Source organism: Schistocerca gregaria, chromosome 4 (genome assembly GCF_023897955.1).
Source record: "Schistocerca gregaria isolate iqSchGreg1 chromosome 4, iqSchGreg1.2, whole genome shotgun sequence".
In the NCBI taxonomy this organism is placed as follows: domain Eukaryota; kingdom Metazoa; phylum Arthropoda; class Insecta; order Orthoptera; family Acrididae; genus Schistocerca; species Schistocerca gregaria.
Window position 1 is genome coordinate 208,514,423 of NC_064923.1, and position 18,339 is coordinate 208,532,761.

The window sequence follows — 18,339 nt, forward strand, 5'->3', positions numbered from 1 at the left end:
CTTTTTGACTCATCCCGTATTAAGCGGACCAACGTAATGCATTGAGCGTATTGTAGACGAAATGAAAACAAACGGCTTTTGGTGTCATAGAATATCAACATTCGTGACCACGTAATTTTACATGCTTTGGTAAGTCAATGTAATGACTCATCGAATTCGACAAATATACGCAATTCACTCAAGTAAAGGGATATTATTTTCGAATACTTTGGCTGCCGAAGCGTCTGCTTGAAGGATGTTGAGGGCTTCAGGCAGGACTGAAAGCTCAGTCGAAGAAGTCCCAGTATCTACCTGAAATGATTCTAAGAAACCACACGAAACCAATAGCTAGAGGCCACAATTTGTAGGATGTTGATCCTAATTAAGAGTTCATTCTTTCATCAAGTGACCATCCCTCTCTGTACGGGTTCACTATTTCAGACTACGACCTCTTGAAAGGATTAAACGATTTGGTAGATGGGTTGTTAATAAAACGCCGACATTATTAAATAACAGTGTTTCAGAAAGTCTTCTTTTATTTCTAATAGTCATTCCTAAAAAAATACATTCCTGTATCAAGTCATTTCCACATTTTTCATACATACAATCATATATTTTTACAGTATTATCTTGTAATTGAGCCGATAGTCACAGTTTCATGTAAGTGAAACCAGTATCGAATGACAGTTGCGTTGTCACAGAAACAAATTCAGTATATTTTAAAGCAGTATTTCTGTAACGAGTCGGAAGATTTTGTATTATGTAGTGCCACACTTGCTGCAGAAAGACAAAGAGTTTATAAACACTGTAGCAGTCGAGGAAAGACCTGAACGTCTTTGGAGAGCAGGATCGTAGGTAATCGATAGGTCACAATATTATGTGACTGCGTCATCAGTATGTCAGGCATATGCGTAACAAAGTTCTAAAAAATAATTACTCTTACGATACACAACAAAATAGCCACTTGTCCGAACAGCTGTAGAGACAGTGCAGTTCACGATTTGTGTTTTGGCAACTTTTTTTCAGATTTTTTTTGCGCTTTATTTCCATTGTAGAGTTCGAATGATTATTGAGAGCTCATATAGTGATTTTTTCATTCTTGTTACTTTCAACGTGAAATATATTTTTTTAAATCTTAGATACTTCGCGAATAAACGTTCTCCAATTAGCTGTGTTAATGTCTAATGTATGTGTTAGTTACTTCTTCACATACACCTTCAGAATACACAATTTTATCGCCCTGTGTGCAGTAGTTTCTGAAACTGCGGACTGTGATATTAGTTTCTGTGTCTAATGAGCAATAATTGACCATTTCCTTGACACTCAATTTTTCACAAATTATTTTGTTATTTCATTGAGATAGGCATATTTGTTTAAGAACGTCCCAGTCCTGTTTATTGTGTCCATTAGAACGGACAGCATTTAACAATTTATAATGACGGGGCAATTCTGTTAAAAACTAATTTATTAACTTATCCGGGAACGTCACCAGTAGTGTCCGACATTTCCTCCTTTCACTTTGATTACCATCTTTTTTTATTTCACTTGCGTGTGAGAAGCTGAATGCTCACTGTTCATTCCTATGGATTGCTCACGAAGGTGTAGATGAGTAGCTAGTTACTTTCGTGTGAACTCATTGCAGGTTGTTCTGTATCTCACAAGTTACTGTTACAGACTTGTAAGTTTATATTCAAGATTATGTGTACGCAATAATTTCTTACGCTTTTGTAGCAGATTAACGACAACAAAATTCCCTTGTTTCATATATCTGGGAATCCGTGCGAAATTCTTTAAGTCTTACGAGCGTCCATGCTGCCGTAAGCGACAGTTTCCTTGGCCCTGAGATGTGCGCTGTTTGTACTGCAATTTCAATGTGCTACGTTGCCATGAACTCTCATACCCAGTACTGGTTCCGTCGCAGCATGGGGTTGTTTGTCCGTGGAGGATACGCGATTTCGGACGCATCGTAACTGCTCCACTCCTCCGTCGGTTCGTCGGCGACGCCGTAAGGGTACCGGGCATTGAGTTCGCCGTCAGAACCCGCCACGGACTCGACAGGTTCCAGAGGAATCACTTTGCACTGGAGAACGGACGGCGGCGGCAGTCCCGAACCGAGCGGAGTTGGGGAGCCGTTTGCCGCAAACCGTTTGGCGCTGATACCGCCGCGTTGGAGGCCGCTGGGGGAGGCGGGGGCCGGGGGCAGGAGATCGTCTGGGGGCGGGCGAGGCAGTGGGGGCGGCGCAGACAGGTCCACCTTCGACTGGACAGTGCGGCCGCTGGCAGCCGCCCTGGCTCTCGACGAACGGCACTTGACTACAACCGCGACGAGAACAGACACCACTACCACCCCCAGGACCATGCTCACGATGAGCACGTAGTCACTGCTCATGACAGTGCCGGAAGACTGCTCGCTCTCCCGACTGACGGGGCTCTTGGGCCCCGGCAGCGGCTGCGGAGGACCCCTCGTGGACTGGACGGCGGCGCCCACGTCGCTCGCCGCGTCGCTGACCACTCCCGCGGCCATCTCTGGCCTGACGAAGAACCTCAGCTCTCCGCGAGCGGGTTGGAAGATGGAAGCTCTCAGCACGAACTGGAAGGCGTCCTCTGCCCCGCCGGGCTCCAGCCGTGGCAGCGCCCTCGCCACGTAGTAGATGACGCCGCTCTCGACTTCCTCGTGCGAAAACTGCTTCACCTCGCGCTCGCGCTCCTTTCTTTTCTCGCCGGAGCTGCGGATGATCTTCTTGATGCGGCCCAGTCTGGGCCGGCGTTCCACCAGGTACGTCGGGTTGCTGTTGGTCAGCTTCGCCAGCGGCGTGGCGTCGAGCGCGTGGAGACCCAGTCGGTTCTTAGCGCCGGTTGTCGGAGTGAAGTTGCCGATCCTGACGAGCGGCTCGACGCTGACCTCGACGTCTATTCCGTCGACGACGACGGCCGGAGCGCCGGAGGCCCCGTCGGGCAGCCAGGCGCGCAGCTGGAAGGCGTCGCTCTCGGCCGTCATGTCGGACTGCATGAACATGACGCGCTTGGCGTCCAGGTCGGCCTGCGAGAACTCGCGGGCCGGCGAGTCGTGGACGTAGACGGCGCCGTGGCGCGGCGGCCGCGTCACGTTGTAGCGCACGTCCTCGGGCCGGCCGTTGGTCGACACGACCAAGTGGTCGGCCGTTAGCAGCGCCACGCTCGATCCCTGCTGCAGCGCCACCGGCCGGCCCAGAGAAACGTTGAGCGTGAGCGGCAGCACGTGGAACGTGAACACCGTGTAGTTGGGGTTGAAGCGGCCGTCCCACACGCGGAAGTAGAACGTGGCCGGCTGGAGCGGGCCCGAATGCTCGTAGATCAGGTTCCCAGCGTCGATGTCCGCTTGCGTGAATCTCACCACCTGCCGTAAGAGAAGAGGATCATGAACTCTTTGTAGCAACTTTGTAATTTTTTAAGTACATCATATTCGCCATTGACTACAGAAATTATTTATTTCACAATTTCAATTTCAAGAAGAGAATAAAAGCTTTCGAAATGTGGTGCTACAGAAAAATTCTGAAGATTAGATGGGTTGATCACATAACTAATGAGGAGGTATTGAATAGAATTGGGGAGAAGGAGCTTGTGGCACAACTTCACTAAAAGAAGGGATCGGTTGGTAGGACATGTTCTGAGGCATCAAGGAATCAGCAATTTAGTATGAGAGGGCAGCGTGGAGGGTAAAAATCGTAGAGGGAGACCAAGAGATGAATACACTAAGCAGATTCAGAAGGTTGTAGGTTGCAGTAGGTACAGGGAGATGAAGAAGCTTGCACAGGATAGAGTAGCATTGAGAGCTGCATCAAGCCAGTCTCAGGACTGAAGACCACAACAACAATATTCCAATTTCGGAATTTGGACCATTTTAAAATGGTACTGTGGCCGAAATGGCCGAGCGGTTCTAGGCTCTTCAGTTCGTAACCGTGCGACCGCTACGGTAGCAGGTTCGAATCCTGCCTCGGGCATTGATGTGTGTGATGTCCTTAGGTAAGTAAGGTTTAAGTAGTTCTAAGTTTTAGGGGACTGATGACCTCAGATGTTAAGTCCCATAGTGCTCAGAGCCATTTGAACCATTTTTTTGAAAATGGTACTGTAAAAGATTTTGCTTCAGTACATGTCATATTTTAGAATTCACCGTCAGTAATAGGCCTTTTTTTGACGATGTCTCCTATACATGTCAGAGGATTTTAAAGTCGAACATGTCCTGAAGCAAAATCTTTTGCAGTGCCATTATAAATTGGCGCAAAGGTCGAGAATGGAATTATGGCGAATATGATGTCCTTAAAAGAATTCTACATTACTGTGAACCCCGACCATGATACGTTAATCAACTCCGGGACTGACTAGATACACATTTTTGGATGTGTGGTCCGCCAGTTATGCAGAACACCGTTTTTCTCAGTACCCAAATATGTTTCGGCACCAGTGTGCCATCTTCAGTGGGTTTTCGTTTTTATTTATTCTGCAATGTGAACATTTTTGTTAAATGATTATAAAATTATGTGCACTTTTATTTCAAACAACAGATCGTTTCTTTTTGTAAATACCTTTACATTTGGTGAACATGATTTTTCTGGATCACTTGTGTTAATTATTACAGGTAGCTAGTCATCCGCAACCAAAAGATGTTGATGAGAAAGTTTTTTGCTGGGAGTTAACCGGTCTTCTTGAGTGCAATTTAGTCTTTCGCGTCTAGTTTCGTAATGCAAATTTGGCGCCGAACTCTCTGGTGAACAAATGAACACTGACTGGGCCGGGACACATAACAAGCCACAATCACACTGTGTTCTGGTGTAGTGAAAAGCGTTCTACTACGTTATTTGTGGAACATATTTGTCATAGTTACGTATGCATCACAACAGCTCAGCATGATGCGGAAAATGGAAGTGCTTCCCACACGAAAATGTAAGTAAATACGAAAATAGGCGCGAAAACATCGCAAAAAACTAAATTATATTCTAGACGATAGGTGAACGCCCAGCAAAAAACTTTCTCATCAACATCGTCTGGTTGCAGACGAATAGTTACCTGTAACAATTAACACTAAAGTGATCCAGAAAATTCATACTCACCATATGTAAAGGTATTTACAAAAAGAAACGATCTGTTGTTTAAACTAAAAATGCTCATAATTTTATAATCATTTAAGAAAAATGTTCACATTGCAGAATAAATAGAAACGAAAACCCACTAATGATGACCCAGTGGTGCCGAAACATATTTGGATACTGAGAAAAACGGTGTTTTGCGTAACTGGCGGACCTCACATCCAAACATTTTAACTGCAAATACGGCCAATACAAGGAGCTGCAAATGAAAAAGATAGATACACATTCTTTACCTCTCTAAACCGTCGGATGTGTAACAGAGTATATGTGTTTGCGATGAATTTGCTTGATTTGTAGGTTACGAGTCCAAAGCAGTGACGCAATTTACGGGGTATAGAGGCTAATAACATAATTTTTTCAAGTACTTTTTCTTTTGAGAAACAGTGAGTAACTACATGATGTTGGATTCGATTGGGAAGTATCTGCTCAACGACAACAATATTGGTATTATAAACAAGAGCAATGGGAGCATCGGTCGTAACAAGTTTCAAATAATTTATTACAGCAAGTCGATTTCAGTTACTCCGTGACAATCTTAACTGGAACTATTGTAATCTTTGAGTCTCGTCTAATAAAATTACGTGTTACAACTTCAACATATCAAAACTTGTTCGTTAGTTGCTATGTTCTTCTCTATTGACCCCAAGATGAAGTTATAATTCGTGCTTTTATCACAAAAGTCTTCAAGAATTTAATATTTGCACTGAAGATGGTCATGCACTGAGTGAAATGAGTTTGCTGCAATTAATTAATGTCAAACGTCTTATCAACAATGCTGCCCTTTTCTTGTTGGCAGTTACAATAGCTACATTTTATGCGCTTTTAACTTTCTGAAGGGCAGACATCACAAATATATGCTTATGTGAGAAGTGAAACTAGTTTTTCTACTTTACATATTTGTGGAATTTTTACATTTACGTTTGATATCGGTAGTTATTAACAGCACAGAGTTCCAGTTGACAGTTTCAATCTGAAGCATATGTGTTAACAAACTGTTGTATAATAACTACAATAAATCTTATATTACTGAGCATTATTAGTAATAATAATAAAATAACTTCCATGATTTAAAACTTTGATTTAACTATGTAAAGAAAAGTAATAAAAAGTCAAAAGTTACTCTGTTAGCAAATAAAATTAAACGGCAGGAATCTGCGAGAATACAAGACCTGGAGGAAACCGAGGCGTTGGTAATTGCTCAGGATAAAAAAATCGAAGAAAAGAGTTGCATGTACTTTAGGTGTATCCTAAAATATTGTGTATAGTACAAACAATTTTCCTCTGAGGATTTCATTTTTAAATGAGATACTCATTGCACATAAATAAATAATGTATTTCAAAATAATAACTTGACTGGAATCTTCAGCTTTGCAATGTTTCCTGAAGGAATTAATAGGCAGCAGTTCATGGTAAAATATCCTGTAGCAAATAAAGAGTAACTAAACTTGCTTTAAGAGACATAAGAGACAGGAAAACATGAAAGATGATCATTCATAGACGAGCTGAGAATTCTAATGCAAACGTACAATCTTCCGTCTGTGGAACATTGTGAAATTCTGTAATGGATTTCATAGACCTCTAGTTTTGAAGTGGAAGGAAACATATCTATAAAGATCACCTTATCTAACAAAGTGAACGTTGATCCCAGTACTGGGTGGGGTAGTGCAAGATGTTAACGTCTCCAGTCGCACTATTGGAAATGCGGGACTGGGGAAATTAACATTGTTCACTCATTTTGATGTGTACTCCAAAACAAATAACACTCCGTTACCACTTACAGCACCTCCAGATGAAATGGAATATTTCGTTGGTAGAAATGAATTAAGTCGCATTCACTACCATTCAAAATTTGTATGACTCAGTCAGCAGCAGTATTCAAAAAGTTGTTGTTTACCTCTTTCCATGCCTCTCTAACTTGCTTCGTTTTCCGAAATTCACTCTCTACCTACACGTATAAAAGACTAATTCTACACCACTAAGCTTGCTATTCACCAATTATTTTCGATCTGTCAGTACGTGTATCCACAAAAAATTAAGTAGTCAATATTCGCCGATGTCTGTCAAAACTGTAGAGTTTGAACTCTTGTCGAAATCACCATTCACCAGATCAAAAAACTGAAGCAGAACACGTTCATTGCGATGGATCAAACGGCACAGTTTTCATTGGACCTTACCATATATCCCGGTGAGGCGCAAATAAATGTAAAATAGTATGAATAGTGGAGATAAAAAAATGGTTCAAATGGCTCTGAGCACTATGGGACTTAACAGCTGTGGTCATCAGTCCCCTAGAACTTAGAAAAAAAAATGGTTCAAATGGCTCTGAGGACTATGGGACTCAACTGCTGTGGTCATTAGTCCCCTAGAACTTAGAACTACTTAAACCTAACTAACCTAAGGACATCACACACATCCATGCCCGAGGCAGGATTCGAACCTGCGACCGTAGCAGTCGCACGATTCTGGACTGGGCGCCTAGAAAATAGTGGAGATACATAATGTTGCTAATATAACGGGTAGTGAAGATGAGTAAAGTACCACAGGAATACTTAGATTTTGTATCAGTAACATCTACAAATCTTACGTGTTGGTGCGAGAACCATGATGACTCTAAGTACGAGGAGATAAAAAGTTACAGTTATAATATAATTAATTCGTAATTGTTTTCAGTGACCTGATGAGGTTTCGGATATGGGATCTTAAAAGAAGATAAACAAATATGTTTGCAGAAATTGATAGTTTTGTCCCCGAACAGTGGAACTGTAGTATTCCAACAGCTGCAGCTTGATACGCATTAATGTACTTCACGTTTTTGGAAGGTAATGTCGACAGATGGAGTGCATTTTTCACATATGTGAATCATGCTACGCCACTACTGAACCAACAACATGGACCACTTGTGAGTGAAACTCGCATGAAAAAATTGTGACAATAATTTTAGCTTGATGAATGACTCGTAACGAAGTGTTGATTGAAATGTTTCAAATATGATATAAATCCCTTGTCTTTCAGAGTATTCCTGCTGATTTAGAACGAGTATAATGCATAAGATACGATATCTGCTTCTATAATTAGGGATCGGTTTTCTTTGGCATGTACAACAGTTTGTATAACTTGAATTGTGCCTTTATTCTGAGCCACGTTTAATCATATCGGTCAACGCAGTTGCAGTCCACAAACAATTTACTGCAAGCGCTTTCTTGCCGAACGACGGCAGGCCAAAATGAAGAATCTTCTGCGTTCCTATAACGTTTCGAGCAGTCGAAGGAGGGAATGTAGACTTTGATGAACTCAAAATGTTTCACACTTTGAAGGTCACCATCACTTATTGACCAGTTCGCAGATTTACATCACCGCTCTTGTTCTTTTTGAATCAGACTTTGACAACAGTTTCCCACGAAGAACACGGTCGAGAGTCGAAAATAATAATAGGCTAGTTGCTGCAGCAAACAGTACAATTAGTAATGCCAATATCTATATCCTAGTAGTGCTACTACAATTACTGCGTGTTGTCACTACCTCGCAGAGAAAATTAGCAGGTTTTTAACTGCATTTGCCAGCTATTAGGAATCGTGTACGACGCCTTCAGCGTTAAACACTTATCGTTCCAGGACGATCGTAGGTGATTGCTTAACAGTGTGTGGAAACACGGACTTGCATTCAACAGGTGTTCAGGCGGCAACTTCGATATCGTGCTCATCTTGTGACGTCAGTCTGGAGGTAGTGTAAACACAGGACACAGGGCATAGGACACCAAGTACTACCGCAATCAAGAAGGCAGCGATGCCGGGAGCCGAAATGTATGTGAAGGTAGATAATACGCAGTCCTTAAATGACATAGTTATTTAACATAAACCTAAATTGACAGCGTCGTGTCGTAAGATGATGTGCAGTCCGTTTTGCGAAACAACCGTATGAGACAAGAAGTATTTGACCCTACAGAACAGTTGTGTGCACTGCGTGGAGAGGCCAACACAGGCCTAACCGTAAAGCTAAAATGAACACCCATCCGGGTGCATAAGGCCTAAAGCGACACAGGCATCACAACAAATCGACGGTGGCAAAACAAGACAAACATTGCGGTAAGAAAGTAAAATTCAGTGAGACTTGCGTACTCGCCAAGCAGATAGGGATGCTGAAGCACAAGATCAGGGAGGTCGCTTAAATATTAAAACAGTGTTTCAATATGTATAGAGAGGGGGGCTATAGGTCTGCATTTTCATTGTTATCAACCGTTGCCCAGCCATAAACCGCCGCTATGCGACCCATATCTCCCATGAGTAAAACAATTATCGACACGCTATTCCCCTATGACTGACAATCATGGCTCATATTGAATGGGAATATTTGTTCTGTCTTGGAATCGTCAGTCTTCTGCCTAGTTCGATGTGGCCAGCCACGTATTCCTTTCTTCTAGTAACCTCTTCATCTAAGAGTATCACTTACTTCCAACGTCCTCAATGATTTGCAGGACGTGTTCCAATCTCTCTCTTCCTCTAGAGTTTTTACCCTCTACAGCTCCCTCTGGTATCACGAAAGTTATTCCCTAATGTCTTTACACATGTCCTGTCATGCTGTACCTTCTTCTTGTCAGTGTTCCTTTCTTCACCGATTCTGTGGAGAACCTCGTCATTCCCGATCTTAACAGTCCAGATTAATTTTCAGCACCATTCTATAGCACCAAGTCTCACACGTTTCGATCCTCTTTTTTCCTGGATTCCCCACTCTACTATTCAACAATACAATGCTGTGGTCAAAACGTACGTAGTCAGCAATTTCTTCTTGAGATTGATGTCAATGTTTGATACTAACACACTATCCTTGGCCAGGAATGTCCTCTTTGCACGTGTAAATCAGCTTTTTATGACCTCTTTGCCTAGTCGGTCCTGTGTTATTTTACTTCCAAGTTATCAGAATTCCGTAACTTCGTCTACTTCGTGGCCTCAAATTTTGATGTTAAGTTTATCACTACTCTCGTTTCTGCTGCTTCCCATTACCTCCGGCTTTCTTCAGCTTGCTCTCAATTCATCTTCTACACTCATTAAATTCTTTGTTCCATTCAACACGTCCTGTAGTTCCTGTCCACTTTCCCTGAGGCTGGCAATGTCAGTAGCGAATTTTAGTATTGACGCACTCCGATCTTGAATTTTAATCCCACTCTTGAATCTTTGTTCGTTGACGTACAGATTGAACAATAATTTCAAAGACGACATCCCTGCCTTACACTGTCTTTAACTCGAGCACTACGTATGTACAATAACAAGAATGTGTATTATACGTCTTTCACTCTAGCTTACTTCTTTATTTCCGAATTTCAGACACCTTGCACCGCTTCACATTAACGAAAGCTTTCTTCACATCGACAAATTGTACGAACGTTTCATTTTTCTTTAGTCTTGTTTCCAGTATCAATTCCAACGTCGCCCCTCTGGAGCCCTTACCCTTTAGAAAGCCAGACTGATAGTCATGTAACAGATTTTTATTTTCTTTCCCATTGCTTGTACGTTTTCCTTGTCAGCAGCTTGGGTGTAAAAGTCGCTTATCTAATTATGTAGCAGAGCTCGTGCTTATCTGCCCTTCCAATCTTCGGGACTATCTGGATCATATTTTTTCTGTATGCCTCACGGTATGTCATAGATTCTACACACCTACTTTGATGTCGCTTGGTTACCACTTCCCCCAATGATTTCAGGAGCTTTGAAGGAATAGGGTAATAAACAGCAGCAATTCTCCGGTCCTTCCACTATAGGAGACAATCAACAATTTTTTTAACTGTGACGTAATATCATATCCAGTAGAGGGGTCGTGACGAAATATAAGACAAGGGGACCATCAACGACGCGGTAGAGGAAGATACGGCAACAGTGAACGACATGTCAGTAACACATATCTCTGACCGCAGAAGCGTGCGTACTTACGACATGGTTATTCTACACTCCTGGAAATTGAAATAAGAACACCGTGAATTCATTGTCCCAGGAAGGGGAAACTTTATTGACACATTCCTGGGGTCAGATACATCATATGATCACACTGACAGAACCACAGGCACATAGACACAGGCAACAGAGCATGCACAATGTCGGCATTAGTACAGTGTATATCCACCTTTCGCAGCAATGCAGGCTGCTATTCTCCCACGGAGACGATCGTAGAGATGCTGGATGTAGTCCTGTGGAACGGCTTGCCATGCCATTTCCACCTGGCGCCTCAGTTGGACCAGCGTTCGTGCTGGACGTGCAGACCGCGTGAGACGACGCTTCATCCAGTCCCAAACATGCTTAATGGGGGACAGATCCGGAGATCTTGCTGGCCAGGGTAGTTGACTTACACCTTCTAGAGCACGTTGGGTGGCACGGGATACATGTGGACGTGCATTGTCCTGTTGGAACAGCAAGTTCCCTTGCCGGTCTAGGAATGGTAGAACGATGGGTTCGATGACGGTTTGGATGAACCGTGCACTATTCAGTGTCCCCTCGACGATCACCAGAGGTGTACGGCCAGTGTAGGAGATCGCTCCCCACACCATGATGCCGGGTGTTGGCCCTGTGTGCCTCGGTCGTATGCAGTCCTGATTGTGGCGCTCACCTGCACGGCGCCAAACACGCATGGGACCATCATTGGCACCAAGGCAGAAGCGACTCTCATCGCTGAAGACGACACGTCTCCATTCGTCCCTCCATTCACGCCTGTCGCGACACCACTGGAGGCGGGCTGCACGATGTTGGGGCGTGAGCGGAAGACGGCCTAACGGTGTGCGGGACCGTAGCCCAGCTTCATGGAGACGGTTGCGAATGGTCCTCGCCGATACCCCAGGAGCACCAGTGTCCCTAATTTGCTGGGAAGTGGCGGTGCGGTCCCCTACGGCACTGCGTAGGATCCTACGGTCTTGGCGTGCATCCGTGCGTCGCTGCGGTCCGGTCCCAGGTCGACGGGCACGTGCACCTTCCGCCGACCACTGGCGACAACATCGATGCACTGTGGAGACCTCACGCCCCACATGTTGAGCAATTTGGCGGTACGTCCACCCGGCCTCCCGCATGCCCACTATACGCCCTCGCTCAAAGTCCGTCAACTGCACATACGGTTCACGTCCACGCTGTCGCGGCATGCTACCAGTGTTAAAGGCTGTGATGGAGCTCCTATGCCACAACAAACTGGCTGACACTGACGGCGGCGGTGCACAAATGCTGCGCAGCTAGCGCCATTCGACGGCCAACACCGCGGTTCCTGGTGTGTCCGCTGTGGCGTGCGTTTGATCATTGCTTGTACAGCCCTCTCGCAGTGTTCGGAGCAAGTATGGTGGGTCTGACACACCGGTGTCAATGTGTTCTTTTTTCCATTTCCAGGAGTGTACTTTTATTCGCCAACAAATGTATCACGCGTCACGTGTACTTGGAAATTTTCCGACCGGTTAATAGAGCAACAAATGGAGAGGATGTTCGATTATCCACCAACACGGAACACTACTACAGTGACATATAATGTTCGCCAAGTCGATGAATAGATCTATATGAACAAAATTGGACTTGCGGTATTACACACGTGGCTCATATTAAATGCACATAAGATCCGAATAATCGTTTCACTTTGTGTATCTACATTTATGCGGTGTGTGGCGGACGGTACATTCAGCGCCACTATAGTCTCCCACCTATTCTGTTCTACGCGTGTGCTCCGTCATAAGGGCAACTGCGATGCTTATTCCACATGAGGTGTGTTGGAGGAGCAGTGTGTTGCATGACTTCGTGGGACATGCGTTCACGGAATTTTGACAACGAAGCTTTCAGTGATGCAGTTCGGTTCTCTTGTAACATCTGTCACTGTAGTACGATGAGCATCACATTGGTGTTTTTGCGGTTACTAAACAAACTCGCGACGAAACGTGTGCTTTCTTTGGAACTAATTTCCTCTAGTTCTCGTGCCTGCTATCGGTCGTTGGATCAGGTTTTAATGTTCAAGGTGAATATTAATGCGAGGACTCGCATACGATGCAGTCCTTGAGGAAATACTTGAGGAGGATTTAGTGTTTTCTAGAGTAATTAACACAGGCCTACTTAGAACAGAATAAGACTTAAGGCTAAACGAAGCTGATCATGTTGCGAACAGTGCCATTATCTGTCCCATTATGAAGCGTAGGGCATCACTGAATAAAACTTACTTGGTCTGCCCCAATAACGTGCAACTTATTCTTTGAAAGTCGACTTGTAGACTGGTATAGGCGAAGAAAGATTTGTTAAAAAAAAAAAAAACTGCCACTGCTATCAGATATTGATATGGAACGGAGGAAAAAGGTCTGTCAGCATTGTGTGGTTGCGAAATATGGAAATATGTGACGCAGCCGAATAATGTTGAAAATTAAGTGAGAGCATTAAATACGAAATGGAAAAGTAGTACAAAGAGTAGGTGAGCAAAGACGTAAACTTAAGATGATGATAAAACGAATAAGCAACAGGCTAGAAGGGCATCTGTTGAAGAAATGGGCAATCTGGCGTCGGAACTTAATTGATGAAATCATCTTCGGTTATGATACATCTACATCTACATTTATACTCCGAAAGCCACCCAGCGGTTTGAGGCGGAGGGCACTTTACGTGCCACTGTCATTACCCTCCTTTCCTGTTCCAGTCGCGTATGGTTCGCGGGAAGAACGAGTGCCGGAAAGACTCCGTGCGCGCTCGAATCTCTCTAATTTTGCATTCGTGATCTCCTCGGGAGGTATAAGTAGGGGGAAGCAATATATTCGATACCTCATCCAGAAACGCACCCTCTCGAAACAAGATAGAAGTCGTCACAACGTGTTGCAGCAACGTTCTGAGTAGTTTCGTAGTAATTGGGTTCGTGTCCAATCCATAGCTTTATAGCCGCCGGGCTGCACACTTTTCTGGCTAGTAGACCAACCTTCCGGTGGATACGTGTTTGCGCCGGCCGGAGTGGCCGAGCGGTTCTAGGCGATACAGTCTAGAACCGCGCGACCTCTACGGTCGCAGTTTGGAATCCTGCCTCGGGCTTGAATGTGTGTGTGATGTCCTTAGGTTAGTTAGGTTTAAGTAGTTCTAAGTTCTAGGGGACTGATGATCTCAGAAGTTAAGTTCCATAGTGCTCAGAGCCATTTGAACCATTTTTTTTATACGTGTTTGGCTCACCCGTTGGGCTCTCGGCAGAGGAATCTGTGTACCAGCGGCTATGAAGGAACGAACTAGACATAACCCTGACAGTTCACCTGAAGATGAAGACCAGGAAACTTGTCGAAACGTTGCGACAACAGAATGTCGCGACTCGACTAATAATGAACATTTATCAAGACTCGGGCGAACAAGGGTTTTGTAAGTTAAATGCCTTTGAGATGATCGTTGTTCGAATTCCGTACTTCACAAATCATCGGCATTTCGTCTTTTGTTGTTAGTTGGGATCGCTCGGTACTTCGGTCCGCATAGTGTTGAGAGCTTGTCAGAGAGGAAGTAAGGCAGGTAGTTACCGTCTCGTTGGCGGCGCCGAGCGAGGCGTTGGCGGCGTTGACGAGGCGGCCGGCGCTGGGCCCGCTGATGACCTCGTAGACGAGCTGGGTGGGCGGCGTGTCGTCGTCCTCGGTGAGCAGCAGCTCCCTGGAGAGGGCGCGCGCCTGCCCCTGCACCACGGTGGCGTGCGGCGCCGGCGTCATCAGCCGGAAGGGCTCGTCGTTGACGGGCGACACCGCCACCGGCAGCGTCGCGTTCAGCAGCAGCACGCTGCCCGGCTCAAGCCGCAGCGAGAAGCGCACCTCGTCGCTCAGCGTGTCCGACCCGTCGTGCTGGTACACCACCTGCCGCCGCCACGGAGGTGTACACTTAGCGTCCACAACAACTAAAGGCTGCGTTTAGAGCAGCAGTAAAAACTACATTTTGCCGACAATATATCCCAACAATGTGACCAGCAACAGGAATTTCGCCGGCCTTTGCGGCCGAGCAGTTCTAGGCGCTTCAGTCCAGAATTGCGCGTCTGCTACGGTCGTAGGTTCGAATCCGGCCTCTGTCATGGATGTGTGCGATGTTCTTAGGTTAGTTAGTGAAAGGTGGCTGCACTGAGTAACAGCGCCAGAGATTTCGCCAAAGAGTATTATTCAGCCGCCTCCACTGGCAGTGCTTGCTCAAAAGTTGCTGTGGGCAGTTGTAGTTCTGAGGTAGGCGTGATCAGTGCTTGATGAGACGATGTCGATAGAGTACTAGTTGTGAACATGTCGTGTGCTCTTGTTCTGTTGGGCAAGACACCATATGTTGTTCGATTGGGGATGCTGTAATGATCAGAGTGTATTTTTCTTCAATATATATGAAGGTAAAGAAAATTTTTTATTTAAAATGTCCTAAATAACAATGCCTCTGGGTCACTGGTTCAGTCAACAAAGCATCCGGCTCGTGTTCTTGTATTAGACTGTAATTCTGGTTTATATATGCAATTATAGTATTTCTAGTTTTTTTTAAATAACTTCTGTGTAAATCGTGTTTAAAATATCTTGTCTTATTGAGGAAGAACCGTGCCAGATGTGTACGTTGAATCACACTTCCACACGCAGAACAGTTACATTTGTGCTTTGTTGTTTCGTAGCTTTATAGTTGCTGGGGACTTAATTAATTAATTGTGTAAACGGAAATTTCCTTTCATTATTTGTTGTTATTCTATGCAGTCAGATTGCGGAGTAATACTAGTCAGGGCCAACCGGTTACGAGACTTCGTAATCGGACAAACAGCGACTAAAATTAAAATTATTAGCATTTTATTTAATTAAGCCCCCATGCACGTGGCGACCGCTGCTTCGGATCGTCCCTTGGAATTCTTTTGATAGGAAAAATAGCAGACAGTAGTATTGTTGTAGTAATTTGTAGTTTAGTAATTGTAGTCTGTATTGCATGTGTAGATTTGGTACTTCAACATTTGTAGTTGTCTTGTCATTCTTCTAATGGAATTTTTGCAATATTTAATTTTTAATGTCTTGTATAGGGGTTTGAGAATATTGTACGATTATCAAGATTTCAATTGTTCGTTAATAGTGTTTGTCGGGAAGCATTTTGTGTGAATAGTATTGTTGGTGATAAAGTGTCATATTGTGTGTAATTTTCGTATAGTGACGAGTTTTTTACGTTTTGTAAATAATTACGCGATCGATGAAAAAGGCAAAAATGATGGATAGTGAGAATGACGAAATTGTTAACATGGCGAACTCGCCAATACAGGGGAACAGTATGACGAATAATGAAGTAGAAAAAAATTTAATAAGTCGGGAAAGTAGTCCGGAACCAGTTCAAAATTTTTCACAATCAAAAAGTTTTCTGAATACGAGATTAATGACAGAAGATTCTGGAATAGTATAAAACTGATAGCTTTACTGCTACGACGAAGGAAGTTACTTTTACGGGAAATGTTAGGGGCGAAAAGAATTTCGAACAAGTTAATATGGAGCAGTGGATGAGTGCAATATTAAATTTGGGATCACGGTTAGACTTACAAATAGGAACAATTAAAACTGAGATGGGAACAATGGAAACACGGTTAGACTCATTGGGATCACAGTTAAGATCTGAATTAAAAACAGAGATGGGAACATTGGCAACACGGTTAGACTCACAAATAGGAACAATTAAAACCGAGATGGAAACAATGGAGACACGGTTAGACTCACGAATAGTGACATGTTTTAAGAACTTGAACGATGAATTAAAAAAAGAAATTAGAGAAGAAGTACAACCGATTTTGAATGCTCGCAATAATAGATTAATTTCAATATAAATCAGACAAACGGAACAGGATAGTGAACAGGAAAAAAGAGATCGCGTGATAGTACAAAAATTTTCAGAGTTAAATTTACAACGCGCACACGATAAGGAAGAAATATTTGAAAGAATCGAGGAATATGTACCAAATGACAGAATAAATAACCTAACACAACAGTATGAACAGTTAATTACTAAATGTGTCAATACTGAAACCCGAGTGGCTACACTTACGGAAGACGTAAATAAACAAACAAACAAAACAAAAATAGGTAACTTATCGGAAAGAGTTGAGGAGATTTCAGATAAATTGACAAATGTTAGATTAAATGGGGACAGAGATTCAGATGATACAGCTCCATTGCCATTTTCAGAAAGCGAAGAGTACCAGAACATAAATAAACATGTTGAAAATCAAGGAAAATTTAGTGAACGCGTTAAAAGGGAATTTGAGGCGTTACGAAAGCAAGTCAAACAAATTGAAAGCGAAATCGTAGGAAAAGACAGCAGAAGAAATTTAGAATCACAGATAGCAAAGGGCTTTGAAGAAAATAATTTATTTTATTTACGAGAAGCAACAAGAGAGCGCTAGGCGCCCAAACTTGACAATAATGATTTTTATCATGGTTTTCTATCGGCATATTGGTCCGAAAACACACAACACAGAGTCAAACATAGTCTTATTATGCAGCGTAATTTTAAACAGTCTGAGTTCCGCACGCCGGCAGAATACTTCGAAGACATGATTCGAAAGAATCAATTCCTTTCCAACCCTTATAGCCCGACTGAGTTAATTCGCATTTGCTTAACTAAGCTGCCACAATCCATAAGACAAATTGCTTTAGCCGGAAGATGTAAAGACGACATTGAGACCTTTAAGACTTTGCTACAAGAACTTGAGTATGACAATGACGACGGGACTTCTTGTAATTTTTTCAGTAACGGTAATCACACTAGATTTTCTGAGAGAAGGGATAATGATCGGAATGGACGTTATATGGGTAATTTTGAGAATGACAGGCGAAATAGACAGGACAATAAATACCAGCCTTATGACAGTAACAGACGTTCTAACAGAAATTACACACACAATTATAATAACGGAAACTTCTACCGGAATGATAAATCATACGGAAACGGTAATCGGTATCATCAAGTCAGAAATTATTCATACAACAGTAGGAATTCTTACTACGGAAATAACCAGGGTAGAAGGTATAACAATAATTTCAGAAGTGACAGTCGAAATTATACAAGAAGTAGTCATGCAGATAGATAGGAAGACAGAAATTTTAATAACAGACACAACCAAGAATTTAAGTGTAACAGACATGAGGGATCTAATTGGCATTCTCCGCGTGACAGAAATTCAGAGAGACAAGTGCAAATCGTAGAAATTGATCCGCGAAATGACGCGAATAATCAAAGACGTGACGCAAATAACCGGCAATGACTTGTGGCTTCGGCTTCTGGCAGCAATATAGACGGTTCAG

The 18,339-nt window shown here is 43.4% G+C and overlaps 1 protein-coding gene across 1 annotated transcript in view; it reads right to left on the reverse strand.

Annotated features, from left to right (window-relative positions):
* Positions 1–489: 489 nt before the first annotated feature.
* Positions 490–18,339, reverse strand: part of LOC126266933 (chondroitin sulfate proteoglycan 4) — a 551,011-nt gene continuing 533,161 nt past the window's right edge. The window contains exons 21-22 of the mRNA XM_049971625.1: positions 14,581–14,904; positions 490–3,355 (exon numbers count right to left, since the gene is read on the reverse strand). Coding sequence (XP_049827582.1) covers positions 1,874–3,355; positions 14,581–14,904 — 1,806 coding nt within the window. The 3' untranslated portion in view covers positions 490–1,873. The remainder of the gene's footprint in view (positions 3,356–14,580; positions 14,905–18,339) is intronic.